Source organism: Bombus vosnesenskii, unplaced genomic scaffold (assembly GCF_011952255.1).
Source record: "Bombus vosnesenskii isolate JDL3184/JDL3185 unplaced genomic scaffold, Bvos_JDL3184-5_v1.1 scf7180000013316, whole genome shotgun sequence".
Classification (NCBI taxonomy): domain Eukaryota; kingdom Metazoa; phylum Arthropoda; class Insecta; order Hymenoptera; family Apidae; genus Bombus; species Bombus vosnesenskii.
Genome location: NW_022882962.1, coordinates 196113 through 223802, shown reverse-complemented (window position 1 = coordinate 223802; position 27690 = coordinate 196113). Strand labels below are relative to the sequence as shown.

Genomic DNA, 27690 nt, shown 5'->3' with positions numbered 1-27690 from the left:
ATCGCTCATATTTTTTTTATCCTGTCCTGTTCTATGTACTTGTCTGCGTCGATCTAAGACATCTGTGTTGAGTTTAAATTCCGAGAATCAGCAAATTACTTTGTAACATCAAGTTTTTGGTCTTCCAAATGCCGTTTTACGACACGGGCAATGTGCTTTTGGTTATTATCTGCCACATTACGATTTGTATTTATTAGATAAAACACTTCTACCAAAATAAACATTAAATTTCTAAGGAATTGTTACTACTACATCGGTTAAAATTAAAAAATATAAAAAATGACCTAGATATCTACCTGGACCCACATAAGACGGTGTGTATATACATGTACATATTATATTTGAAATCTTAGATCTGTCCTGCTTTCTCTTACAATTATTTCCGGTACATTAATGTGTTCCTGCCTAATTGTAAGTGTTAATAAGATGTTATTCATTCATGAAACAAAGTGAATATCTTACAACCATTCTACATTTTTTTTACTCTCAAACTACGTAGATACACCTAACACTTCAATAATATATTTATAACAACTTCAAAATAATATAACTTAATTTAACTTTCAATTACATATATCTTCACTATGAATTACAAGAAATAGACATCTTTTATTTTAGCACAATATATTTCTAGTTAATATATAAAATTTTTAAGTGAGTATAATACTATTAATATTTTCGAAGTACATACTATATGTATATATTGTAATAAAAATATATGTATTTTACATTTGTTGTCATTTATTTAATCTAAATAATCTAAATAACTTATAATACAAATATATTATATATAATTGTTACAACAGTTTAACTAATTAAAACATCAATGTTTCGAAAACAATAGTCAATTATTACAGTAATTCAAATATTCCCGCTTGCGGTATCGATCAAGAGGGAAGTACAACATATATATATATATACGTATATAAATATGTATATATACCGTGCAATGCAACGAAAGTGTTGCTTTTACAATATACATTATATTTAACTACATAGATTTGAGGAATTTCAGCAAAGCCGTTTGATTTGAAAAAAATTTTAAAAAAGCTTAATATAAAAAGTGTTATAAAAATTAATTACTAGACAAGAGTATAAATTTTTAACTATTGTAGATAACCTGTTGTTACCCACAGTAAATATAAACGTAATCAAAGCATAAGAATTTTATTGTAAATGAGTGATTCTGCATAAATTGCACTATTGTACAAAACGTTAATAAGAGCACCTTGAAGAAAGAAAGAAACTTCGTCTTCATATAAAGCTTATTTTGATTTTAAAAGTTAACTAAAAAGTAAAAAGCAATAATCAATTGAAAATGTTTAAATTTTTGGTACATCTAAATGTCTATTTTGCAAATAGTGGTATTATTGAATAGAAATATGTACACTAATATCTTTTTTAGATAACCTTAAGCATTGGGATTTATGCTGGTATATATATAAGTCAAAACTATGAGGTATGTTTTAAAATTGTCATTTCTTAATATACTTTAACTTAATATAATTTAATGTATCCTTTTCCATCGTATAGTAAAATTTATATTTAATAAATATAAATGTTGATTTATTACAGATACCTCGTATAGATGAGCCTAGTAAGATAATAGAACGAATAAAGGAAATTACAGATGAATATAAAAAAAAATAATTAATAATGATTTATCTAATAATACTATTACATTTGTGGAATACGTTTTAATCGAGTTTATTGTACATATATGTTTATATATATAAACATGTAACACAATTTGATTTGGTTTGATTTTAATAAAACATTTTATGTAATGAGTGAATTTATAATTTACATATAAAGTAAAATGTATCTAAATTTACAGCAATTATTTACTTTAAATGTACATATTACATCTTTAAATAATTATATCTTACGTCATACATATATAAATCCACCACTAGAATATTCTAACCGTGCTTGTGGTTCTACAAATGCTAACCAATCGGATGCATGTGTTGGAAGTAATCCCATCGATTGACATTTGTATAATGCTAACGCAATATTTACCAATTGTCCCAGAAAGTACACAAACTTCTGTCCAAAAGCATGAGTTCCTTCTATTACTTTAAATGCTAAAAACAATTATTTTTATGATGAGCATAACTGCTTGTAACAATTTATTTTAATTTACTTGATTACATTTATTTTAATTAAATTATGGTTGCTCTATATGAAGCATTTAAACGTGTAGAATATTTCAGTTCTATATAGATATTTTTGTTTAGGCACTTCAGATTAATTTTTGTTAAAATTAATAGGTTTAGCATGTATTATATATATTTGAATGTATATGATACTAATTTTTTATTTATTATAAAATATATGTATGTAAACATAACTTGATATACTTACTTTGTTGAAGAGTAAATAATGCTTTCACTGGTCTAATTATTAACATACCAACCATCATAATAGGAAATATTGATATGGAATTACCCGCCATGTACATTATAAATAAATTCATCGGAACTTGTTTAAGAGGACCTAGGGCTAAATCCCATGATTTCTTAATTATCAAGTGATTGGAATCAGATTCTCTAATTGAATCGACAGCATGAAATAAAGCAACAGCAGGTGTATAACCTGGTGGTGAAGCAATATCCACATTTTTTTCTTGTTTATTCCTGAAAACCCATGTTTATTTATGAAAAACCCATATTCAGTCACATCATTCTGTTCAAAAATTAATTCTCTGACAAATACAAAACATATCTACATTAATGTAAAATAGACAATAAATATATATAATGAAAATCATCATTGTTACAGTTTAACATTCATTTTGATTAATATCTATAATAAATATTCTAATGCTTGAATTGTTTAATAAGACGATATTAGTACAATGAGAGTGTACTAAATAAAGTACTGTATTCTAACCTCTACATTTTTAAATCATTTAATTATCTAAAACTATTGGAAAAACCACAATTTTCATCAACATATTTATTTTTTACAGTTTAATTTACGAGATTATATAGATCATATAGAAGTATATAAGTTAAAAAATGATTTCAGGAAGTGATCATATTAAAACAAACTACATTGTACATTGAAAATATAACTTGAATGATAAAGTTACCAACTTGTGAGCGAAATCCAAAGCCCATTTAGATCGTTTTATATTTTGCTTAGCTGCTGTCATTATTATTACATATGTCTACACTTATTATATTATGTATTATTATAATTTGTCTGCTCGTTGCTACAATAATATAAACGTACAGTAGATTTACACTATACAATGACAGTATACGACATCAATCAAATGCTAAGTTCGTCAAAAATCAATTCTAATCGATTGTGAAATTTCAATATGTATAAAATTTAGTAATTAAAATTCAGCATTATAAGAAAGAGACACGTATTACTGAAATGTAATAAATAAAACGATATTAGAATTATGGCATTAAAATTTGACATACTTATCACAATGAAATAATTTGAAAAAAGATTAAAATCGTAATCATATTTATTTTAACATCTTACGAAAAGTTATTAACATTAAGTAATTGTTATGTAATAAATAAAAATTATGTTTAAATGACATTAAATGATGAAATAATAATTTTAATTATTTCCGTCTTAAATACCAGAAATGAGCAGAACATTTTATATACAGAAATAATATTGATAGAGATATGAAATTAAATTTTAATTATGTATATATTTTGATTATTTCTTTTTATTTCTAAAGGAGCAAATTAAAAATGAAATATAAAAAAAATGATAATGTATAGTACAACTTTTATATTTTATTTCTTTTGTTAAATTTGCTTCTACATAGATATTGATTAAGAAAATTTGATAGTTCAACTGCAATTGATAATATTGTACTTCATGTTTCTTTTACTTACTTAATATTTTATTTTAAGATGGAAAAATGTAAAAGTACTATAAATTCAAGAAATCAGCTTTTGGGTTTAGTCCATGAAGATGAAAATGCTTACAGCAAAAGCTTCGTAAGATTGTGTTTTATTACTAAATTATAACTATTTTTTAGGCAAATATTTTATTCGATATAGGCTTAGAAGCATGAATGTAAAATTGATAAAATACAGATTCGAGATTAAAAAATGTTTTCACAGTCAATTATTTTTTACGTGGTAAATTTATAAAACATTAGTGCGTTATTTTAAAAATAAAATAACAGAATATTGTTTTACTAAATGTTTATGTACATATGTATCTTATGATTTGTTATTTATAGAAAACCTCAACATCTAGCATTAAAGAATGTTTTACAGAATATTCTTTAGAAGATAAAGTTGAAGCTTTGAGAAATATATTTGTTCATAATGAAAGGCATACACAAAAGTTACCACCGATCATGAGCAATATACATAATTCGAAACGAATAATTGATGTAAGACTGAAATCTACTATAACAAAATCTTTTTTATCATAATTTATGTTTATTATAATTTATTATATATAATTATTTTATTTAAGTTTTAATATTTGAATTAAGTTTTTAATATTTGTAACTTCTTCTTATAAATAAAGTTTGATTAATTAATAATAGTAAAAAACATCGTTGTGTAGTAAATATAAAAGTAATGTTTAATGTATTTTACAAATAATTCAAGGTGAAAGAATGTTTACAACCAGATGAAGAGACATCATTTCAAACAATTATTTCTGAATTAAGAAATACTGTTATGAACAGTTATTGGAATAAAGAAGTTGGTAAAACACGTTACCAAATTTCAAATCTACCAGTGGGTATGAAACCACTGGAAGTAACTTTTGGAAAAAAGCTTAAGTCTGGTATAAAATATCACCAATTAGTATATTTATAATAAAAAAATATAACTGCAATATAATATATACAATTTTGATTATTTGCCAATTTTTGTAATTGAATAAAGTTTATGAAATATTTTCATAAAATATTTTTTACTAATTAGGAGAAACTATGGGTGAACTTCTTAAACAAGAAATAATAGAAAGTGATATTCCAGAACAGAATATTTTTGAAATGTATAAAAAAAGTCATAACAGTTATTTACCTGCAGAACAAATTAAAAGACAGTATGAAATAATGAAATCTGCCAAATGGCAATTATTAACTTACATACTACATAACTTTAAATTAAATTTTCAGATATAAGAAACCATTTGATCAAAATTCTTGTTTTGGAAAATTATGGAATGCTAATACCAAAGGTGAACGACTAAAAAGACTCTTAACATGGATTATTGCAGATCCAGATCATTCACATTCTCGTATTGGTGAAGTAAAGTAAGAGTAATAGCTTCACTAGTTACAATGGTAGGAATAAATATCATTGTAACTAGATATAGTAAAGCTATTAATTATGTTATTACTGGAAAATCATATTATAATTATGATAAGAAAAAGTAGAAGAAACGAAATTTTTATTTAAGACAAAAGTAATATAAATTATGACTAACATCTTTATGTTAAATGAAAGAAACATCACGTTAATTTTAGAAAAAAGTAGATAATAGTTCTTCATTTTTAATGTTCCAATTATTTGAATATTTTAGAGATATCATGAATATAATAAATGATAAAGTATATGAAAAAAAAGGAATATCTGAAATGTTAAATATTTTAAGTGATTGTCCTATAAATAATGAAGTGGTAGTGCAACAGGGCTATTTACAATATATAAATAGTTTACGTCTGAAATTGAAGAAGCATGTTCCAGAAATTCCATTTTTAGATATTTATGAAGATTTATTATCCCTTGATAAAGTATTACATTAATCTTATTTCATTTTGCTATCTGTATAAAACTTGAAGACAAGTTAATTAAAGTGATTTTATATATGTTCATAGGATTATACAAACATTTTATCAGAAGATAAAGTCTTTTCTATCTTAGCTAAATATAAAATATATATAAATAAGACATTTCTAACACCTATATTAGATCTTCTTCAAATACGTAAGGAAGAGAATGTAAAGTATGAAGAGTTATTAAATCTCTTAAACTGGAAATATGACTTTCCTACATTACCAAAGATAGAAAGTAATGTATTTTTTAGAATTAATTCTTCCGTTTATTTGTTTCATAAATTTTAATTTTTACGTGGTATATACATAAATAATATGTTAGAATACACATATTAGAATACTTTTTTAATAACATATCATTTTTCTAAATTATAATATTTAACATTAATGTCTAATATTGCATCATTTTTTCAGAAATTCCTTCAGAATGTCAACGTTACAGTACTACATACAATACTACAATAGGAAATATAGAAAGCATAGATATTACAAGTTAGTAGTATGTTCTTTATATATTTTAGATGAAATAAAAATATATAATAAATAAATAATAATAAATATATATAAAGATAGACAAAATTTCATTTTTGAAAAACATAAAAATAACATTCTTCAGAAAGATGTATTTTTATTTTTGCCTTCTTCAATAAATTGTTATATTAATTCTTAAATTAAAAAATATGTATTTCAAATGTAGATAAAATAATAATAAAAATATTATAAACATTAAATCATCATGTCAACAATATCATTATTTTTACAGATATTCCAGCAGCAGGAATTTCTTATGTAGATTTGGATAGATGTACTGCTTACAGTCTTATACTTCCAAATATTTTTACAAAACATGGTCTTATCCCAACAGATCTATCTAGAGTATGTTTGAAAATAATTTATATAGTATTTGAAAAAATTTTAATTTTATAATATAAATATACATGTCTTGTTAATTATATTTCAAATAATAGCTTCGAAATAAGGAAGAAATAAAAAATATTTTTGAAACTATTGGAATCCGATTCCCCAATAACACCTTCGATTTGCTTTGGAAAAAAGGACAAGAAAAAAGCTATACAGATAATGTATCCATAGAAATTTTTGGAAGTTTGCTTGATCAATATGATGATTTAATTGATGATAAAAATAATTAAAATCTATAATTTAATACTGGAATTTAATAAAATATATACGTATATAACTATATTATACGAAATTACAAAGTATTTTTTATAGCATGTCTACATAAACATATATTTAGCTAAATTACGTTTAAATATTTTTTAATATCAGTTACGCAAATAATTATTTCAGTAATATTTTATAAATCTTAGTAATAAAAAGTTTATTATAATCTACATAAAATGTGTAAATATTTTATATGTATATATATATATTACATATTATTATACAATTACCTTAGAAACTGGTATTCAATTCAGCAAGTAATATTTACATAAAAATTTCTATTAAAATTAATATATATACAAATGTAAATCATTCTTATCAAATATTAATATTGTGGTTTCAAAAACTTTGGTTTTTTTGGTGATAGTTCATAATCCTTATGTTTTTTTAATAATTTTTCATATTTATGTTCAATCTTTGTCAGTTTCCTATAATTTTTCCAATTTTTTGCCAATTGCTCATCTGAAATATCTACTTCTTGTTTTTCTTCCATCTCCGTATGTTCATCGTTTCGTTCCTCTTCCATGAATTTTTCTATTTCAGGATTCATTCCTTGAAAACTTACTCTGCCATCGATTAACTTCTCACAGAAGATATAACTAGGTTCAATGATAAATCTTTCTCTTAAATAAAAAGTAAACAGATAATTTCAATCTTTTTATGAAATACATATTCGTTTTATTCAAAATAGATTGTGATTATAGATGTACATATTGCTTTATTTTGTCATGTAAAAATTACGTTTATTATAATAATTGTTAGTCGTTACTGTGCAGTTACTAAGTGATATAAATATTTTATTTTACACATTAATTGACAAATTATAATTATTAAAAAAATAATGAGATATCCAAATACTTATGTGTTAAGTTTAAACTTGTTAAAATATTCGTTTAAGAATTGCAAAAACTTACGAATCTTTCTTCATACGTTTCGTCAGTTCATTCCCAAAATATTCTTCACCTTCTTCATGAAATTGCTGTTTCTCTACTTTTTCTTTCGTCCGTTTCATAAACTAATAAATAAATAATATTCATTAAAATATAAAATTTTATACACAATTTTATACAATTTTGTTAACTTACTTTCATTTCTAAAATACTTTTTGATAATTTTGCTTTGTTAACACTCATTTTTGTTTTTCCTTTTTAAATTAAATATACAAAATATAAAATACAATTGTTATTTTTGTAGTTCAGATTATATTTCAATGAAAATATGTGTAATAATGTATTATGATTAAAAACTTCAGTATAGCACGTGGTTATTGTTACAATGTACAAAAAACGCGGAGCCGTATTTTGGATATGGTGGTACCATCTACCTGGTAAGTCAATAACTAACAAGAAATGAAATTTTTAACTGGTAGATGACGCCATTAAAGTTTTAATTTAATTCCTGAAGAGTTTAAGAACTCGCCTTGCGGATTAAGAAATTTTATTTCTTAATTTCGTTTCAAAGAGATTAGTTCTACCGTTTTACTGCTAGGTGGTTGTAGTGTTTCATGACCCGCTAACTGAATGATTTTTTAAATTTTCTTCTAATTTTGAAACTAGGAAAACTGTTTAAATAAAACTAATTTCACTTAATTCTTTAGGTTGCAAAATTTCATTTATGTACTCATAAGCTGAAAAATTTTACCTAGGAGCCGAAAAATTTGGTTTTAATTCTACTTACCCAAGCCAACGTGCACTATATATTTCAAATATATTTACATTTGAATCTTTTTATGAAATTATTTGAAATTGAAAACAAAAAAAAATGTCAACAATTTAAAAAATTTTACTGTGCTTCTACATATAAATAGTCAATATTAAGTATTTATTACTTTTAGTCTAATAACTTTAGAATAACAAATAGATAATGTAACAAACAATTGAAACAAATCATAATCTTTTATAGTCATGTATTGGATTATTTAATAACGAATTGAAATTACTTCTCATGATTTTTATTTACAGATATTAAAACTTTACATAATTTTTATATTATATTGAATTATTAAATATTCATTAACTAATGTTGCTAATTCATTACTCTTTCTTCTCTGAATTCTTCACTTCTTTGTATTTAGCTAAAATACAAAAAAATAATAATTACATCTTAACATAACGTTTGAATGTGAATTATTGAATGTCTGGTGTTAAAAGGAAATGTTTATTTAATCAGGTAAAGGAAATATTTATAAAAGTAAATAAGGATGACAATAGGCAGAGTACCTATGTGATTATACATCTACTTAATCAGAGATTTTGATTTCTTTGAATTTTGTACTTTTATGGGAGAAGTTTCTTTTACTGTTACTAATTCATGAGAATTTGAATCTCCTTTATTGTGATGAAATGAGACGTAATGAGCTTCTGATAAATTATCTCCTTCAGATCTTCCAAAGACTAAGACAAAAATTTTTGTAAAAAATCAATTTTAACATTAAAAAATGCAATGTTTTACCGTTATGAAAAATCTATTATTACTAAGTATCTTTAATATAAATTTCATGTTCCTCTAAATTTTTGTAATATTCAATTTTGGAGATTATATTCATCTAAAGTTAAATATGTCATAGAATACATTGTACTGTACAATGGCAAACTATATTAACATTATTATTGTGTAAGGTACAGGAGGAATGATGCAATAAAATAATTTTGTTGTTGCATCCTACCTCCACTTTTTCAGTTGTATTGGTTGATACAGTTGTATCGCTCGTTTCTTTTTTAAAAAGTCGAGCTATCATATGAAAATATTCTGATTCAAGCACACTTTTCAGTAATGGAAATTCATTTACTGAAATTTCCTTTTTGTTACTATCCCCTGGTTTCACTGAAATTTTTAATGAAGCATTGAAATTTATACTATACTTTTGTATTATAAACACATAATGTATTACATAAGGTACATTTACAACACATTTTTTTATATCCATTTCTGTATTTTTTTACAAACGAATAAATTTGTTAACAATTTGTTAACAAGACTTTAATATAAAAAGTGTCCTAAATTCAATTTTAAAATAGAAACATCATTTTAGTATTAATAATAAATAGTATTATGTGTGAAAGAGTTCATATTGCTTGCCATTTGTATGATTAATACATAAAATAAATAAATAGATTTAAGATCATATTAACAGTTGTGTAGAGCAATAAAAGTATAAAGTAATATACATACCACCATAAATGAAATTGTAACTAATATTTCCATAGTGTTCTACTGTGTTTAATGCTTGTTTTGCTTCTTTGGGGAAACAAATACATCCAACAATACTAGCACCTGTAGTTGTATAAAACAGTCTTTTTAATATGCCTCCTCTGAGACTGAATATTAATCCTGATAAACCACCAATACCAACAGCTCCTATTCGTGGCATAATATTGGCTTCATCTTGGAGGTAATCAACTGCAACTGAAATAATATTACATTTTATTAATACTAATAGATTTGCATGCCATAGCACGTTCCAATTATATGAAAGTATTTCTAAATTTTATACTACACATAAATGCATACATTTAAGATTTTCAAAGGTACTTGAAACATCATGGGAAACCCTGTCTAATGTAACTTTTATCTCCCTCACTGTTTGACGTACTTTTCTAATATTTTCTTCCACAATAGAAGGATATTCTATGCTATAAAAAATTAATCATAATGGATTGATTATCTTCATAATGTAGTACAATGTTTTCTTATAGATTTTACTTCTTAAAAAATTTTTTAAAATAATGAATCTATATTTTAGATAAATCACATTTTCATAAAAGTCCTTTAAGAAACAGGGATAAAAATAATGTTATCAATATGAAATTACTTGCGCTTTACCATGGCATCTGCTTAGAATACCCATCATCGATAGAATAAATGGGTAATTCTGATGGTTTTATTAATTTCTTTCCTTGTGTTTCATTACTACATGGTGTAGTATCTTCAGGAGAAGTTGGAGGTTTCATTGCTGGTACTGCAGCACATAGCCCACACGGCATCAAGAATTTCTTGAACAACTTCATGTAAATATATATTTGATTTCTGTTTTCCATATTAGTAATAATATTTAAATTACTTTTGAGAAACTGTTTGCATTTATTAGAAATAAACAATGTTTAATAGTAATTAAGAAGCTATATTAAAAATTTCCTTACATTCTAGTATTTATTTAATTTAACAAATGTAACGGAAAATATAAAGTAAAATGAAATGAAAGAGAAATCATAAAATTAAAATAAACGATAGCGAAAACGTCATGTTTATAATTACCATTATTCGATACATTTTAAAATGCGATTTAATGATAATTTTCTTAAGAACACGTAATTCCTTATAAACTATGTTAGAATGTTTGAAATAATTTATAAAGATATCCGAGCATTATCAAAATTATGAACGAATTATAATTTGGCACTGTAGAAAATTAGTTCTACAGGCCAAAGACGAAGGATGCGACATCTAAGGTTACTTTCAGAAGACGCAAAATTATGAAATATTTAAAAAAAAACAAAAATGATGAAAACACATGTACATATTGTTAAATATTTACCCTGTTCAAATTTTATTACCATCGAATAATGTAATTAAAATTTATTTAAGTAATGAAACTCCTTTTTTACTGAAAAAATAAATATTTAAAATATTCATTACTAATATTGCTCTTAGTAAAATAAGATAAATAAATATTATCAATTTTTAATATTTATATTTAAACTTAAGTAAAATAAATGCAAAAATATTAATTTTAAATATTCTATAGATATTTTAAAAGTACAATATGTATACAGTATGTATAAGGTGTATGTGTATATACTTACCAAATTTATATTCGACTTTAACCAAAATTTATGCAAAAACGACGTAGGACTTAATCACTAAAATCAAAAATCTTTGTACATTTTGTACTTACATTACTTTACACAAAATTGACATGATGTTTCAAGGCTTTGTTTATGCTGTCAATTGTAAATATTCGTAACAGTTTAAAAAAAAGAAAATCGGAATGTTGTATAAATTTTATTTTTTTCTGTGTTATATGTTGTTATATATAATACAAACTACAATGAGTTTAGAATTTTTTCTTCCTTAAAAATTAAGTATTTTGTAATTCGTTAATTGATACTTCAATAGTCATAATAAATTGCATTATAGGAATTATTATTTAAATACATACTTTTATGCCAGTTCTTCCAAATTCTACTAACACACGTGGTTGATAATCATCGCATCGATGAATTGGTTCTCTGCAAGTTATATCTCTGCCAAATATATTTCCAATAGTAGATTCTAAAAATCTGTGTACGTAGTTGTGCATAACGATTCCAAAAGATAATGTATAATTTCACTACTTAATTTTTTAATTTTTACGTTTCGTACAAAATCGGAAGTATTTAATGAGTCATTTTTATATGTTTGTGTATATGAATTTCTGTTGTTTTCACATATATTGCCAATTTGTTTGAAAAAACATGAGCACAGCTTTTTTTCTTTGTTACTGAATAAAATATTTTGTTACGTATTTAAATTTTACATGAATATTTGAGTAGGAAAAATATTCTTTTTATTTTTTAATTTTATTAGAAATTTTATAAAATAAATATTACTGAAAAAAAGTTTGTATAATTTTTTTATTTTTACATATATCATACTAATTTAATTTGAAAACATGAAATCTTCTAAAAGTTTAGGAAAAAAGCTTTTTTCTTACACATCAACTAAATTCCTTAAAATTAATTTGTAAACATTTCACGAAAGATGTCCATTTTTTTAATTTAACAAAAAATAATAGTTGAATACAATCTCAATATACATAGATATATGTTTTTAATGTATTGAGTTGTCTGGAAAGTTTGTGCTGTTTTCGGTAGGTGACATTACAACAGGTTTGAATATATCAGAATAATTTAAAACAAATGACACGTGTCCATATTCTAAAAGATGATATTTCAGGCATCTTTAGAAAAGGGTTTGATTGGAATATATTATATATAAACTTTTGTTAGTTTTATATGCTCTTAAATGTGGAAGGGCAAAAATGTCACACAAGTAGCAAACAAGATAAGCGCTGTTTATGGTAACGGTGTTATATCAGAAAGAACTGTGTTATATCAGATCAAAACATTGGTCGAGAATAACCTACGCTATACATGTGAATTAGCAGAAATATACCAAAATCTACTATTCACGAACATTTTGTGAAGCTTGACTATATAAACCGTTTTGATGTATAGGTTCCCCCCAAAATTTAACAGGAAAAGATTTGATGGATCGCATTTCCATTTGCGATTAACTCTATAAACGCAGCGAGAAACACCATTTTTAGAGCAAGTAGTGACGGGAGATGAAAAATGCACTATTCATAATAATGTTGAGTGGAAAAGATCCTGGAAAAAGCGGAATGAATCGCAAGTAAACAAATTACAGACAGCAATTGAACAAAAACGTCCAGAACTATCTAATCGGAAGGGTGTCTCATTGGGACAATGCACGGCCTCTTATATCTTTGACTACTTGACAAAAGCTGTTGAAGCTTGGTTGGGATGTGCTACCCCACTCACCATATTCAGCAGACATTGCACCCTCAGATTTTCAGCTATATAGATCATTACAAAATTCCCTTAATGGCAAAAACTTTAACTCTTTGGTCAACCTGAAAAATCATATTGCAACGTTTTTTGCTGAAAAACCTAAGAAGTTCTGGAAGGATGGAATATTCAAGTTGATTGAAAGATGGAGGATGATTGTGGAACAAAATGGCAGCTATATAATTCAATAAATGTATATCGATATTTAAATGTGCTACGTTTGAATTTTTCTCAAAAATTAGGAGGAACTTTCCAAGCAACCCAATACATAAATAGCTTCATATACGACCATAAATAGAATTTAGGAAAAATGTATTAAATTACAAAAGATATAAAACCAAATTTATTGAATATAGAATTTGTGATGAAAATAGATATAAATTTCTTATTAATATTTTAAATCTATTAAAAATTTTTGATTGATTAAAATATTCTTTGAATTCATGTTTTCTGTTCATTCATAACAATATTGTATAATAATATTTTTCATTTTAAATCAAATTTTTCATGAAATTTCCTAACTTTTATAGCAGAAACAAACATTTTTTCACTAACAAACCATAATCTTTCTGCTAGTGCGGGGTTTAATGCAGTTTTTGATGGATCACAACGATAACAATTACTGAAATAACATCCAGTTATCCCTTCCAATTCTGGTGCACTTGCGCAGAAAACTGGTGTACTAGCAGCTTGTTGCTGTGTGATTTGAAAAAAAAAAATTGTAATTACGTTTTCTCAAGTATTCTGTTTTAAATAACTGATTATCTTACCAGCGATTTTGTAAAAGGTCGTACTAGCATGAACATTAATCGGAGTATCCATGAATAACGACTTAATGAAGAAGAAACCATGTTACCAGGATGACAACAAAAGACATTTACAGAAGGCCACCGTTTTGCTAATTCTTGTGCAAACAAGATATTACATAGTTTTGAATTATTATATGCTTCCATAAACCAATATTTATATGGAGGAGGAGATAAAGTTAATCGATGAAAATCTTCTTCTTTTCTTAAATTTGAAAATCTATTGGTAAAAATAAGATATCATATATTAATTTTTATTACAGAAAAAGAAGATATTTGTTATTATATAATATATGCAATATTATATTTATTAAAATGTTTTAAATACCTGTGTGATTCACTTGAAACTATCACTACTCTGGAATTATGACAACGTTGTAGTGGTTCTTTTAATAAAAGAGTAAAGTAAAATTGAGAAAGATGATTTACTTGAAATGTTGTTTCAAAACCATCTTTTGTAAGTGCATACGGAATTGCAAAGACACCAGCATTTAAAATAAGGATATTTAAAGTGCTAAAAATGTAACAGATGTAATGTAAATATGGTAAATTTGTTATGAAAATATATTGCTATTAATGATAGTTTTACCCATCTAAGCATACCTATATTTTTGGTTAAATTCATCAGCTGCTTCTTTAACACTATATAATGATGACAAATCCAAATGTAATGTTTCACACATAACATTTTCTTTTTCTTGTCGTATTTTTTGTATTGCTTCTGCACCTTTTTCTAGATCTCTACAAGCTAAGATAACTTTACATCCATGTAGAGCTAATGATCTAGCTGTTTCAAATCCTTAAAAAATATAATTAGGTAGAGAAAAATAACATACTAAATTGTCTATAAAGGTAGAATTATTGTTGATTACAACTGATCTGAATAGTATGAAATGTATGTAACATATATACCTATCCCAGTATTGGCACCTGTAACTATGGCAAGTTTACCCCTTAAGTCTCGACCATGTAAAACAGATAATGCTGTGCTACTACTATCAAAACGTTGTCTTATAGGCTGTGATGATTCTCTATATTCTGTAGCAAATGCAAGCCGAGGGTCAGTATATGTTGTTGTACGATTTATATGATCGACAAATAAGACTTGACCATCTTCTGACACACGTTTTTCCCATCCAGATGGCAGTTCTTATTGATAAATAACATTATCAAATTTTATTCATAACAGTTAATGTTTGAAACTTGTTAATAACTGCATAATTATTTATCATCAAGTTCAAAAAGTACATAGATGTAAATATTTAAGTATCAAAAGTACATAGATGTAAATATTTAAATATTATAAATTAATATGTACTATGACATAAGTGGTTAATTAAAAATTTAGATTGTACATATATAAAAATTTATATAGTAATATTGTACCTCCCCCAACAGTTTTTGTTCGACCAGTTCTAGGGTGTGTCCATTGTGTGCCCTTTGTATAATGACTAAAAACAAAATAGTATTGAGATTTACAAAATTACATTTTACAGATGTATTATAGATAGATAATTTTATATTAAGTCTTAAGTACTGGATGTAACACTAGGTTTTATTAATATCTATAATTTATATCATAATAATAACAATAATAATATATAACGAATACTATTATTTACTTTACATAGTAGACATTTCCATTAGGAGTTGTCATTTCTTCCCATCCAGGGGGTAATTCATCTTCACTATCGGATTCATTTAAAATCATCCTCTTTTCTTCTTATTTTATACTAATTTATATTGAATTCTTTATCGCCTTACTTGGGTTTACTGAGTACGTATTTGCTTATACCATGAGTCTATAACGTATATCGATTTATATCATGTGTTACCAACAATATAATCAAAAAAGTACATAACAAATAACGGTTTATCTGATGTGTTACCAACATTATAATCAAAAGAATGAATGATAAAAGAAAATGTTTTTTGAAATACAGATATTATATAAAATACTTATATATTTACTTAAAGAAAAAATATTAAAACGGTATAGTTATAAATATTTTAAAATTTGTTATCAGATATGATATGACTATTTTGCTTAATTTTATATTATTTTATTTCATATATATTTAAATATACTACATATATACATTGTATGTGCCTGTGTATTATACATTCATGATTCATTAAATTTTAATTTGGAATAAACAGTAAGACCAACTATCCATTAACGTTAAATTTTTTGCATAAGTAAAGTGTAATTTTCAATGTGTACGTAATTTATATATTAATAGAAAAATGTTGTTAGATGTTTATAATAATACGCATATATATATTAAAAGACGTATTATCAAAAATAAAATATTGAATAACAATTAAATATGAAATATAAAGTACAGAAAATGAACATATATAAGCTTACACGTACATTTGATCTTTTAAGATTCCGTTCTGAATGAAGTTAACTGCGAGCCGCACCCGCAGTTTGCGTACAATCGATAGCAGATTTCATTTCTGTCAAATGGATAATGGCAGCGACGGCAATTGATATGATGTTGCAGAGCAATGGGTTTCAATCGAAGAAAAAGGAAGATCCAGAAAATAAAGACAACTTATGGTATGTGTAAAAAGTTTGCTTTCGAAATTTTTTTAATATAAAGCATACATATTGCAGTAGGCAATTGCAACGTATAAATATTTTGACGTTCGTCTTGCGTGCCACACATTAGAAGTCAGAGAATTAGTCATTTTTAATAATTTACTTTATTTTTAATTGTCTCCTTTTATACAGGTCCTCTATTTTGGCTGAAGTACAAAATAGTAGCAGTAACAAACTACCCTCAAACAAGAATATTCTTGTCTTAGGTAAGTTTGAGTAATTACTTTCCTTAATTAATGCAAGATTCTGAAGATATGTGTATGTGTCATGCATAAATGTTATGCATTATAATGAGTGTCAAATATAATGTTTATACATGTAATTTTGTTTTAATGTTGCTTGTAACATATGGTTGCCTATTTGTTTGATTTTTTATTTGACGTATAATTTATTATCTTTTCTTAAGATTTTTAAAATTAATTTTACATATTCAATGATAATAATATAAATGTTTATGACATATATGTTATATAATAAAGCTGTTCACTAAGTATTTAGATTACACATGTACATGGTAGCAAGAAATCATTTCATTTATAGGTGATAATGAAAGTGGAAAAACAACACTCATTGCTAAATTACAAGGCGTAGAAGATCCAAAGAAAGGTTCCGGTTTGGAGTTTGCTTATATTGATGTCAGAGATGATTATAGAGATGGTAATATCAATTAAGAATTGATAATGTTTCTAATTATAGCAGGTGAAGAGTAATGAAGTTTTATTATTTAAATTTTTTACTCAGATCAAACAAGATTATCTGTATGGGTATTAGATGGTGATCCTGGTCATGCAAATCTTTTAAGATTCGCATTAAATGCAGAAAGATTTCCACATACACTTGTTATGTTAGTTGCTGCAATGACAACTCCATGGGCTATCCTCGATCAACTTCAATCCTGGGCTGCACTTTTGGGAGATCATATTGACAAATTACCTTTAGATAATGATACTTGGCAACGATGCAGGCAATTTAGTAAGTCACATTTTTAAATTACTTCTTTCATAGTATGTATTTTACATTGTTACATGTGTTCATTTAATAATAAAAGATATATTAATTACATCATTTTTCAAATTTTCAAATCATTTTTTATGTGCTTAGATGTAAAAAAGTGGCAAGATTATACAGAACCTGGAGATGAATTAGATCCTGGTAGTCCTTTAAGGCGAACTAGTCGTAACTTAGATGACGATACAATGGATAATTTACCACTACCAGAAGGAGTACTTACAACAAATTTAGGCCTAGATGTTGTTGTTGTTATTACCAAAACTGATTATATGTCTACTCTTGAGAAAGAACATGATTATAAGTAAGTTCATAATATAATTGCTATTAAAAAAAGATATAATTGGTGGTAATAATTTACTTTATTTGTTCAATAATTTTAATTTTTTATAGGGATGAACATTTTGATTTTATACAACAGTGGATAAGACGATTCTGTTTGCAATATGGTGCAGGATTATTCTACACATCAGCAAAGGAAGATAAAAACTGTGATTTGCTTTATAAATATCTTACACATAGAATTTATTCTTTACCATTTAGAACACCTGCTTTAGTCGTCGAAAAAGATGCAGTTCTCATGTATGTAATTTTAATTGAGTAAATATTTGTATATATTTTTAATATTTTAAAGATGTTCTTGTTTACAGTCCTGCTGGTTGGGATAATATGAAAAAGATTAGTATTCTTCATGAAAATTTGCAATCAATGAAACCAGATGATTACTATAGAGATGTAATTGCACAACCATCAACAAACAGAAAAGTATGTGTGTGTACAGATAAATTACTTTTTTTTAATATTAAGGACTTTATAGTAAAATATTATTTTACTAATTAGTGTGTAGCTAGAGAAGTAGAAGTACAGGCAGAAGAAGAACAAGCTTTCTTAGCGAAACAACAAGCCGCATTATTAGGTATAAAAGATCCAACACGATCTCCAACAACCAGGAATCAGGCAAGCACTGGACCAGTTATTCAGGTTATACCATTTATAATTGGAGCATGCTTGTCATGTTACATGCAGTTAATAATCATTCAGCATTGAATAACAATGTTGTGGCTAATTTATGTATATATATCATGTATTCATGTATGTTATCATCATATCCTCATCTCTTAACAGATAATGCTTATTCATATTAAAAATATTCTGACTGTAATACCCCGAAAATTTTGACTTTAATTGATGTTTGAGCGAGTGTTGCTTTTTATATTCTTGGGTGTAATTATCTGACACATAGCATTTACATTTCTTATTCAATTTTTTGTAAATTAATGTTAGGATCATCGAGCACTTTTTTTGCATTGACATTAAATCAATTAGATCAATTCGTGCATTGCTTAGTGTTTATATATTCTTATGTTTAGATTAGTAGCTTCTCATTATATAATTATAAGATAATATTGTATCTTAATAAACTATATTGTGTTCTTTTACATTTTAGAATCTAAGCTAACAATTAATGTTAATATGTGTATTTTGTTAGATTTACTGTACAGAAAAAGCATATTTGCATACATGACTATTTCATACTTTGACAGGCTAAATTTTAATTACATATTCCATTGTTCAGTAACTTTGTGGTGAATGAGATCACTATGTGTTTTTACAGTGGACGATCAAAAGCATGTTCTAATCTTTGTGGTATGATCTGTTATGAATATAACAGAAAATACCATTTTGCAAATATTAAATATTTTTTATACAGGTTGCATCACCAAATAAAAAGTTGGATCCCAAAGGTACTGGATCTGCGCAATCTGGGGAAGGTGTTCTAGCTAACTTCTTCAATTCTCTTCTTCACAAAAAGACTGGAAGCCCTGGATCACCAGGTACTGTAGGTACGAGTCCGATAAAAATTGGTAAGTTTTATAATGCATTATAAGAATGTAGTATATTATGAATTTTCATAACATTTTAAAGTTAAAAATTTCGATTTATTGTTTATTTCAGATAATGCATCAGTAGATAAAGCAACTATGTGTAATGATGCAGCAGTGGAATTAGATCGACTTACTCGAACGAAAAAAATGTCTCCTCCCAACTTAAATTCATCATCTGAATGTTAAGGAAGTATATTTTCTTTGCGACCCATATTGGGAGTTAAGTATTGAATTATAAATCATAAATATCAGTTCCATAATAACATTTTGAGGATAATTGAATGACACTGAATATAAAATATATCTGTGTGATCTTCATCTTCATTTGCAATGTTTGAAACTGATACAGAAATTATTTTTATCATTTTGTATTAATAATATTGCAATGCATGTACTAATTTGGTAATTTATAATGATCTAAAAAGATTTTATTTGTATTTATTATATTTTATGTCATTTATTATGATTTAAGATTTTTGTCATTTATTAATTTAATACAGTTGTTTTAAAAAATACTCACAACTTTTAATAACTTGTCATAGTTATAAAATACTTACAAGAAATTTTTAATCAATAACTAATCATATTGTGCAAAGCACAAATATTCAGTCGAATTTATTTAAATAGAAATATATACATATATAACAACGTATTAATATTTTATGAAATTTTGTTATAAAATATTGTATCAATTTATGAAATGAAGCACAATTGTATAATCTAAAATAATTTTTTCTTTAGTCTTTTAAAGTTATAATTTTCTTTAGGTTGTAGATTGCACATTTTTTATTTATAATTATAATTTGCACATTCCTTGTGTTATGGTTCTTTTGGTATTAAAATTTTTGACGTAGTACTAATTGTTTGTTATGAATGTGCAACAAAAATTTTAATCACACTTGAATGGGTCGCAAAGAATTGGAATTAATTTATAAGAACAGTTGAATTTGATTCAGAAACGAATATGTTACTGAGAAACAGAAAATAACGAAATGTCACACAATCTATCAATGATTTCGTTTGTTATATCTGACTGTCAGTAACAATACAAAGTTACAGCTAGAGAGTTATTGAATTAACGTAATTAAATATTTAATATAGTAATACATTCAATTATGCTTACGCACATGTCCCTACAGCTCGTTATAGTAAATTATTTAATAATCATCCATGAAGGATGTAAGGATTTTTTTACTGCTCTTCAATGCTTTCATTTCATTTCCTAATAAATAAATAATTCTATTTATACAATATTGTTCTCGTTAATAAAAGTTGGCTGAATAATTTTCTCTTGTATTCGGTCTAATTTATAAAGTGCCGTTACTGTAACGTAAATGGGCCATACGAATGTGTGAGATAGTATTTTATATGAATGTTAGATTTAGAAGAGATTTCTTAACCAAGGACACGGGCTTGTCTTTGGTTTGAAGATAATTCGTGGTATGAATTTTGGAGTGTACGGTTACAAGGCGAGTGAAACTTCTTTGTCAAATTTTAAAAGAATTTTATGTAAAAGAGAAGAATCTGTAAATTCAGTTATTAATGTGGCTTTTCTGTATATGAAGTAATTAAAATTCCTGATCAAAAATAAATAATTTTTCATAAACATAGAAGTTATTGTTATTACAGCAATATACCGCAATCAATTTCTTGTAATTTAAAAGAGTTAAAAATATTTGTATCTTTAAAATCTTATTTATTTTACATTCATTTGATATTTTTATGTTTGGTACTAAATATTTAATGATTTTAATGACATGGAAGAATATCTATATTTTGATGTTCTCAGTGAGAAATAGAAAGTTCTATTAAATTAATAAAATATTAATTGCATTCTATAATTTTCTATTATTTGTCCTCTATATAAAATTTTACTTAATAGATACATATCAGAATTAAACTATTTTAACTTATTAATATGTGCGCAATAAATAAGAATATTTAACATACTATTGTTCTTTATTAGGTTGAACAAATGTATTTATTGTTATAATTTCCCTGAATACAATTGAGATGATTATATGTATAACGTAATAGAATAATACAAGTATTAAGATAGTATTTCTAATCATCGTAACATTTTTCTTACAATGTTTCTGTTACAATGTTTTTTCCATTGCAAACGCCAAAGAGATAGACAATACAATAGGATCAACGATTAAGTAACCAAAGGGATGAAATTACGAATATTTTTATCATCTTGAAAATGAAAAAATTGTTACAATTGATTTTTCTACTCAGATTTCATAAGAAAATTTTATAATCCCATTGTAATGTTATACATCATTTTTAATGCTGTTTATTATATATAATATTCTCAGGTAAAATGTATCCTTTTACAGAAATATTATATAACAGGAATGGTACAAAAACTATATGTTGCCCATTCACATTTTGTATCTTCTTTAAGACTCCATATTAACAAATAATTAACTTACAATAAAAATTATAGTAGAAGATATTACAAAACTTAATTATTCAATAATCAAAATTTTTGTTGAATATCTACTACATTTTTCATTTGTTTATCCAATTTTATATTCCATTAATAAATCAGATCTTTCAAAATGATAAACGGGTATGTATGTAAATGTTTTATAATGTTTCTGATTATTTCAATATATATAATTGTGTTAAATATTTTTTATTCTATTGGATTCAAGGTAAATTATGCATGATCTAGGGTTGTAGAAAATGGAGTTTTAAATTAAATATTAATGTCTAATACTTGTTTATTGGTCTACTTATTTTAAATTTAGTTAATAAAGTTCCTATTCTAAACGCATATAATAATTGCCTTTCAAAAACTTCTAAAAAGATATTGTAAATGGAAGAGCAAGGGGTAATAGTTAAAAGCACTACATAGTATTGTAATATTCACAACGAAGATTAATTTATAGGTAAGACCATATTAATAAAGACTATTGCTTAATATTTATTAAATTTATTTCAAACGTGTGAAATATTCTTTTTATCTCAAATACTTAAATGAAATATTTGAATTTATTATATTCGTTTAATATATTCAAATTACTACAAAAATATTTTCCAAAAATTATAAAAATGAAAATTTTGATGTTAACACTATGTATAAAAAAATAATGTTTTCATAACATTAATTTTAACATTATGCGATATCAAGGATAATCATAGATTGCATATTTTATTTTAAAAGATTTTGTATTACCTGACTATAATTCTTTTACTGAATTCTTGCATCACAAAACGTAAGTATGGTCGTACCTATATAGCCAGAATTTAAATAAAGGAAGATATTTGTTAGTGCAATTAACAATTATTGATTATTCCTACCATAATTTCTCGAAAATTCACAAAGCAAAAAATTATTATAAGAATGAATATTTTTCGAAAAGGGAAAAAATACAAAATGATATAAATATCAATTACTAATTTTACAAGTAGAAAATTTATGCCGATTAGTTCGATTCAAATACGAAGCTAAATTTTCTTTCTATTTCATTATAAATATTCTTTTCAGGATGTATAGTCAATGAGCATTATTTTTTTTTTTACATTTTTCTACCAATAGCGATACTAAGAAAGAAGATGCAAAGTCTTGTAAAGATTATTTATGAGCCAACAAATATTCATATTTATTACCTTTTCAAAACTTTGCTTCCCCTCTTTCCTCACTATAAAGAGGGAAGTAAATTGAATAAGTTATTATATAGTTTTCTAAAATATAGATAGTTACTATTATTAATGTTTATGCAAATTACTGTCAATTAAATTAATTTTATTAAATTGCGTAATCTTTTCATTGCCTTTAATATATATATATATAAATTACGGAAATAGGGGAAACTTTGAATTACAATGATAATGATAATTATTTTCCTAATATTTTTATATAACTAATTAGATATTTAATGATAAATTAAACGTTTCATGATTTATAAAAGTAATTGGCAGTATCCATTATTATTGGGAATATTGAAACTTCTAATAATAAGATACTTTATACAGTTTCAAGAAGGGAGAGCAAATGTGACAGTATTGGCAATAAGATTGAGGACAGGAAGTGGCGAAGTATTTACAAGAAATTCATGCAAATTATTTGCGGGACAAGAAAAACTAGAAAGTCTTAAAAATTTATATCCTTTCGATAATTATTACAAAAGCGGAATAAAATTTTTTGTTATAGGATGCAAAATCTATAATCATGGAAATATACTGGTAAGTACAAATTACATCTAATAAAGTGTAGTAGAAATGATAAAGTAACAAAAAAAAAGCACTTAAAAAAATATTGTATCTATAAATTACTGTATACAAGACGCGTTATTGTTGTATAATTGCAGGAAGGAAAACAGCAAAATAAAAAAAGAAATGCAGAATTTGCGGGTATCTGTTACTTTCTAAAGTACGAATTTTCTTATCCCACTCGTTATTGCTCCTAATCGAGGAAAGCAAAAGCTTTGTGAAAGGTGTTTGCTGGCTTTCGACACTATAAGTACTACGTTTAATTGTACATTTGAAGTAACGTTAAGTAACGAATGTCTTTGAAGAATTATTGTGCGTATAGACTATATATCAGCGTAAAATGGAAACATTATATATGTTTAAAAATATTGGTTAATAGAGTTTTCGACTAATAACAATTACTAGAAAACAATAGTTTACTTATTAACTTACATTACTGAATCAAACTTGGTAATTTTGAAGAAATAAATAAGGTCGAAGCGCTATTCGATACGATCTCAATATTTCATCATAGATACGATCAACTTGCTTGGCATTTTGCTATAATTCTTATAATTCATTTTCATGACTCAGCCTAATGTATGTGTATACATTTAATTGCCTGATTATATTTATATCGTGAAAATATGCTGAAGTTATAATATTAGGAACAAATTATACGGAGCCCGTTAACAGATTAAAAAAAGGAGGAATAAGTAAATATTGCATTCGGTTTCCTCTGATTTGTATATATCTTTCATAGCATTTATTTAAAAGATTGGGAAATTTTTAAGCATATATATGTTTGACATGCTTGAATATATTTAGGAAATACTTATTCAAAATAAGAATAATCGTGGAACAGATTACACTGAATAGCCTGTTTATGTCTTCATTATGGTATAATACTTATGTACGATAGATGTAATGAAATTAAATAAAAATATTTTATACATATTAATTCGTATAAATGTTTCCTAAAATTTTAAAATAGGAGTATAAAAACTATTAGAATTAATTAGTATAAATTTTATTTGGTGAATAGGCAGTATATGTATAAATATACTTTGATAGTTTTAACAAAATCTTAATTTATGTTACAGTCTTGTGGAGGTTGAAAGTATCGAAAATAAAACGTATCTATACTTTCAAAATTTGAATCAGATAATAGATGCAATATTTAATTATTCCTACTATTATCATTCATTATTATATATCTAAATGAAACTCTAGCTCCGAACGATAATCAGTTTTCTAGATTTAATAGAGCAAAATTCGTTTGTCTACCGCCTTCCGACATATTGGACACTCCGACATCCGGTCTCCGCACATTTGACAGGTGCCGTGGCCGCACAAAAATATCATATTCTTTAAACGATCTAAGCAAACTGGACACATTGTCTGTAAAGATACAAAATAAAATATTTCAATGTACTTAATACAAATTTCAATTAACTTATTTTTGTACAATTTAATCAACATTTTTTCCGAGCTTTTATTTTCTGTGTAAAATTACAATCTTTTTTTTTTTTTTGTTGCAGTTCCTATAAGACGAAGATTGTAAATTACGCTCTACATATTTTCATTCGAGGAAGAAATGAAATTCAAAAAGAAAGGAAAACATATAACAAATCATATAATAAAAGACGATATACCTGTTCCTTGATATCTTGAAGTTGTTGTTGAAGTTTCTGTATATCGCTGTGTGATGTATCTCGGCTACCGTTGTTCATCAAAAGTGTTTCTCCTCCACTTCCAGTATTTTGTTGCGATAATAATTCTTCCTCTTGATCACTCTTCACGTCTGTTATCGTTGCACCTTTTAACGCATAAAGATTATTTATATGCATAAATAATTTTTACGCTTTTAGTATATTTCTCCTATCGGATCTATTTCATTTATTATTAATACATATTATTTATTAATTTCGTACCTGAAGCATTGGTCGCTTTAACGTAAGTGACATCGCCTCCTCTACCGCAACAGATCGACAACGGTAACATGTGCTGAATTTGAGCTCTGCATTGAACGCATTTTTTCATCAGGGCAGCGCAGCTTTCGCAAGCACACATATGTCCACACGGACGAAATAGTACGTTAGCTTTACGATCCGAGCAAACCACGCACTCCTCGATCTGCAAATACGTTTAATTTGTTTTCAAAGCAGGTAATTCACTTTCTTTGTTTTTCCTTCTAATCAAAAGTATTAAAATATTGTTCACGAATGTATGGATAATTTTGCAAATTTTGTATGAGAAATAAGTTTTAGAAATAAATTCCTAGAGGAAATAAAATTTATTTCCTATCATCATCGCGGAATCGTTATCGGTGAATTACGGTCAACGTTCTATCAATACGAATTTTTAAAATTATCAAGATAGTATTTTACTTTTGTTCTTGAAAGGACATTTTCTCTGCAGATCAGGCATTTCTTCACTCTTGGCGCGCAAGCGTTACAACAAGCTACATGTCCGCAAGGGCTGAAAAGCATTTCACGTTTTCCATCTGAACAGACCAAACACTCGTCGATCGTGGCTGATGGAGCTGCCGGTTCGATGTTGTCCCTGAGAGTAATAATTATGCATAGTGAATGCACACAAAAAATTGACACATCTTGGATGTAGAGCCTGATTTGGTATATTTCCGAATACATCTAATACAAAACGCGTTTTTTGTAATAATGCGTAGACGTGTTTATTACAATCTTATGATAAAAATAATATAAAGGAAGCAATACTTCTCAAAATTCTTTTCTAAAGGATCAAATTATTCTTTGTCGCGTACAGAAAAAGATAGAAAAATTAGAAGTGTAAATTGAACGTGTTCATAAGATTTGATTAAGCGTAATATCGGTTATATGAGAAGTTTCATGCTGCATAGGGAAGTTTATGCTTCGAAAATATAGAGATTACTCGGCTACAGACGTGTATTTGCACGCTTCAGTAAGATATAATCTTATTTCCTTTGACCAGAATGCATATTAAGCGGTCGTAATTACAGAATGCCACGTGCCAAACAGTCGCGTGTCATCCGAGTAAGTGTAGATTACGTTGTTTTCTCGAACGTCTTCTCATTCTGCAAACTATTTTATTGTGTGCACATGTATATAACAAAAGACATTTTTTTTTTCTATAGAAGAAATTAATAATACCCTTGTGTTTAAATATTTCTTCTTATAAATCAGACACTTCCGTATCTAAATTCTAATTAAATATTTATTAACTTTTTATATAGATATTATAATTGATAAAATGTTATAGATATGTATTTCTTGACGTGCAAATATTTTTATTCAAAAGCAGTCTTATCATTAAAACAAAAAGATGATATTGCGACTTTAGTTTATAATTTATGGTCGAAATAAATAATTAAAAAAAAAATAGGATAAAGATTTAAAACAACCGTTGGAGAAAGCTATAAAAAAGTACTTGAAATTTTCTCGATCTCTATTCGAACAACTGAAATTCAATGTCAAAAGAGTGATTGTCCTATTACTCGAAAGTTTCATTATTATCCGAACATTTTCGTCTCTCTATCGAATACGGAAGGCTCTATCGTAGTATGAACTTTAATTTTGTACACCCGCATTTGAAACTTCTCAATGAACTGCGACGTTTCGCTTATGTGACTGCGGGATGAGGT

The 27690-nt window shown here is 25.8% G+C and overlaps 7 protein-coding genes and 1 long non-coding RNA gene across 14 annotated transcripts in view; 3 read left to right on the top strand and 5 right to left on the bottom strand.

Annotated features, from left to right (window-relative positions):
- Nucleotides 1-745: 745 nt before the first annotated feature.
- On the top strand, nucleotides 746-1787 carry LOC117235582. The gene is made up of 2 exons (XR_004493694.1): nucleotides 746-1459; nucleotides 1576-1787. It is a non-coding gene; the product is annotated as an uncharacterized LOC117235582 (long non-coding RNA).
- LOC117235580 (ER membrane protein complex subunit 4) lies at nucleotides 1683-3500 on the bottom strand. Of its 2 annotated transcripts, none has more exons than XM_033497761.1 (3): nucleotides 3445-3500; nucleotides 2368-2639; nucleotides 1683-2087 (listed from the first exon to the last, which is right to left on the bottom strand). In XM_033497761.1, the coding sequence occupies exons 1-3, from the start codon at nucleotides 3483-3485 to the stop codon at nucleotides 1891-1893; spliced, it is 510 nt and encodes a 169-aa protein (XP_033353652.1). In that variant the 5' UTR covers nucleotides 3486-3500; the 3' UTR covers nucleotides 1683-1890. The 2 variants fall into 2 exon arrangements, with proteins under 2 accessions (XP_033353652.1, XP_033353651.1); XM_033497760.1 differs by lacking the exon at nucleotides 3445-3500 and adding an exon at nucleotides 3102-3307.
- Nucleotides 3501-3770: 270 nt separating this feature from the next.
- On the top strand, nucleotides 3771-6985 carry LOC117235574 (EF-hand domain-containing family member B). The gene is made up of 10 exons (XM_033497747.1): nucleotides 3771-3977; nucleotides 4226-4381; nucleotides 4605-4785; nucleotides 4926-5049; nucleotides 5123-5260; nucleotides 5530-5740; nucleotides 5825-6017; nucleotides 6197-6274; nucleotides 6546-6658; nucleotides 6751-6985. The coding sequence occupies exons 1-10, from the start codon at nucleotides 3891-3893 to the stop codon at nucleotides 6931-6933; spliced, it is 1464 nt and encodes a 487-aa protein (XP_033353638.1). The 5' UTR covers nucleotides 3771-3890; the 3' UTR covers nucleotides 6934-6985.
- A 203-nt stretch (nucleotides 6986-7188) lies between these two features.
- LOC117235581 (M-phase phosphoprotein 6) lies at nucleotides 7189-8283 on the bottom strand. The gene is made up of 3 exons (XM_033497762.1): nucleotides 8053-8283; nucleotides 7882-7982; nucleotides 7189-7590 (listed from the first exon to the last, which is right to left on the bottom strand). Exons 1-3 carry the CDS (start codon nucleotides 8098-8100, stop codon nucleotides 7293-7295), a joined length of 447 nt encoding a protein of 148 aa, XP_033353653.1. The 5' UTR covers nucleotides 8101-8283; the 3' UTR covers nucleotides 7189-7292.
- A 619-nt stretch (nucleotides 8284-8902) lies between these two features.
- Nucleotides 8903-11428, bottom strand: LOC117235578 (MICOS complex subunit MIC27). 2 transcript variants are annotated; one of them, XM_033497756.1, is made up of 6 exons: nucleotides 11222-11428; nucleotides 10790-10968; nucleotides 10478-10599; nucleotides 10139-10372; nucleotides 9633-9790; nucleotides 8903-9041 (listed from the first exon to the last, which is right to left on the bottom strand). In XM_033497756.1, the coding sequence occupies exons 1-6, from the start codon at nucleotides 11234-11236 to the stop codon at nucleotides 9024-9026; spliced, it is 726 nt and encodes a 241-aa protein (XP_033353647.1). In that variant the 5' UTR covers nucleotides 11237-11428; the 3' UTR covers nucleotides 8903-9023. The 2 variants fall into 2 exon arrangements, with proteins under 2 accessions (XP_033353647.1, XP_033353648.1); XM_033497757.1 differs by having other exon boundaries at nucleotides 10790-10993; nucleotides 11222-11414.
- A 2202-nt stretch (nucleotides 11429-13630) lies between these two features.
- Nucleotides 13631-16164, bottom strand: LOC117235576 (WW domain-containing oxidoreductase). 3 transcript variants are annotated; one of them, XM_033497752.1, is made up of 8 exons: nucleotides 16111-16164; nucleotides 15965-16030; nucleotides 15729-15793; nucleotides 15255-15491; nucleotides 14946-15141; nucleotides 14671-14856; nucleotides 14307-14562; nucleotides 13631-14232 (listed from the first exon to the last, which is right to left on the bottom strand). In XM_033497752.1, the coding sequence occupies exons 2-8, from the start codon at nucleotides 15997-15999 to the stop codon at nucleotides 14023-14025; spliced, it is 1185 nt and encodes a 394-aa protein (XP_033353643.1). In that variant the 5' UTR covers nucleotides 16000-16030; nucleotides 16111-16164; the 3' UTR covers nucleotides 13631-14022. The 3 variants fall into 3 exon arrangements, with proteins under 3 accessions (XP_033353643.1, XP_033353644.1, XP_033353642.1); XM_033497753.1 differs by lacking the exon at nucleotides 16111-16164 and having other exon boundaries at nucleotides 15255-15380; nucleotides 15965-16104; XM_033497751.1 differs by lacking the exon at nucleotides 16111-16164 and having other exon boundaries at nucleotides 15965-16100.
- Nucleotides 16165-16749: 585 nt separating this feature from the next.
- On the top strand, nucleotides 16750-20357 carry LOC117235575 (cytoplasmic dynein 1 light intermediate chain 2). 2 transcript variants are annotated; one of them, XM_033497750.1, is made up of 10 exons: nucleotides 16750-16908; nucleotides 17083-17156; nucleotides 17491-17607; nucleotides 17692-17922; nucleotides 18052-18262; nucleotides 18352-18540; nucleotides 18609-18723; nucleotides 18799-18915; nucleotides 19670-19823; nucleotides 19915-20357. In XM_033497750.1, exons 1-10 carry the CDS (start codon nucleotides 16820-16822, stop codon nucleotides 20028-20030), a joined length of 1413 nt encoding a protein of 470 aa, XP_033353641.1. In that variant the 5' UTR covers nucleotides 16750-16819; the 3' UTR covers nucleotides 20031-20357. The 2 variants fall into 2 exon arrangements, with proteins under 2 accessions (XP_033353641.1, XP_033353640.1); XM_033497749.1 differs by having other exon boundaries at nucleotides 18799-18939.
- Nucleotides 20358-23365: 3008 nt separating this feature from the next.
- Nucleotides 23366-27690, bottom strand: part of LOC117235577 (E3 ubiquitin-protein ligase MIB1-like) — a 159234-nt gene continuing 154909 nt past the window's right edge. For both annotated transcript variants that reach the window (XM_033497754.1, XM_033497755.1), the window contains exons 4-7: nucleotides 26438-26612; nucleotides 25982-26183; nucleotides 25703-25866; nucleotides 23366-25448 (exon numbers count right to left, since the gene is read on the bottom strand). In XM_033497754.1, coding sequence (XP_033353645.1) covers nucleotides 25308-25448; nucleotides 25703-25866; nucleotides 25982-26183; nucleotides 26438-26612 — 682 coding nt within the window. In that variant the 3' untranslated portion in view covers nucleotides 23366-25307. The remainder of the gene's footprint in view (nucleotides 25449-25702; nucleotides 25867-25981; nucleotides 26184-26437; nucleotides 26613-27690) is intronic.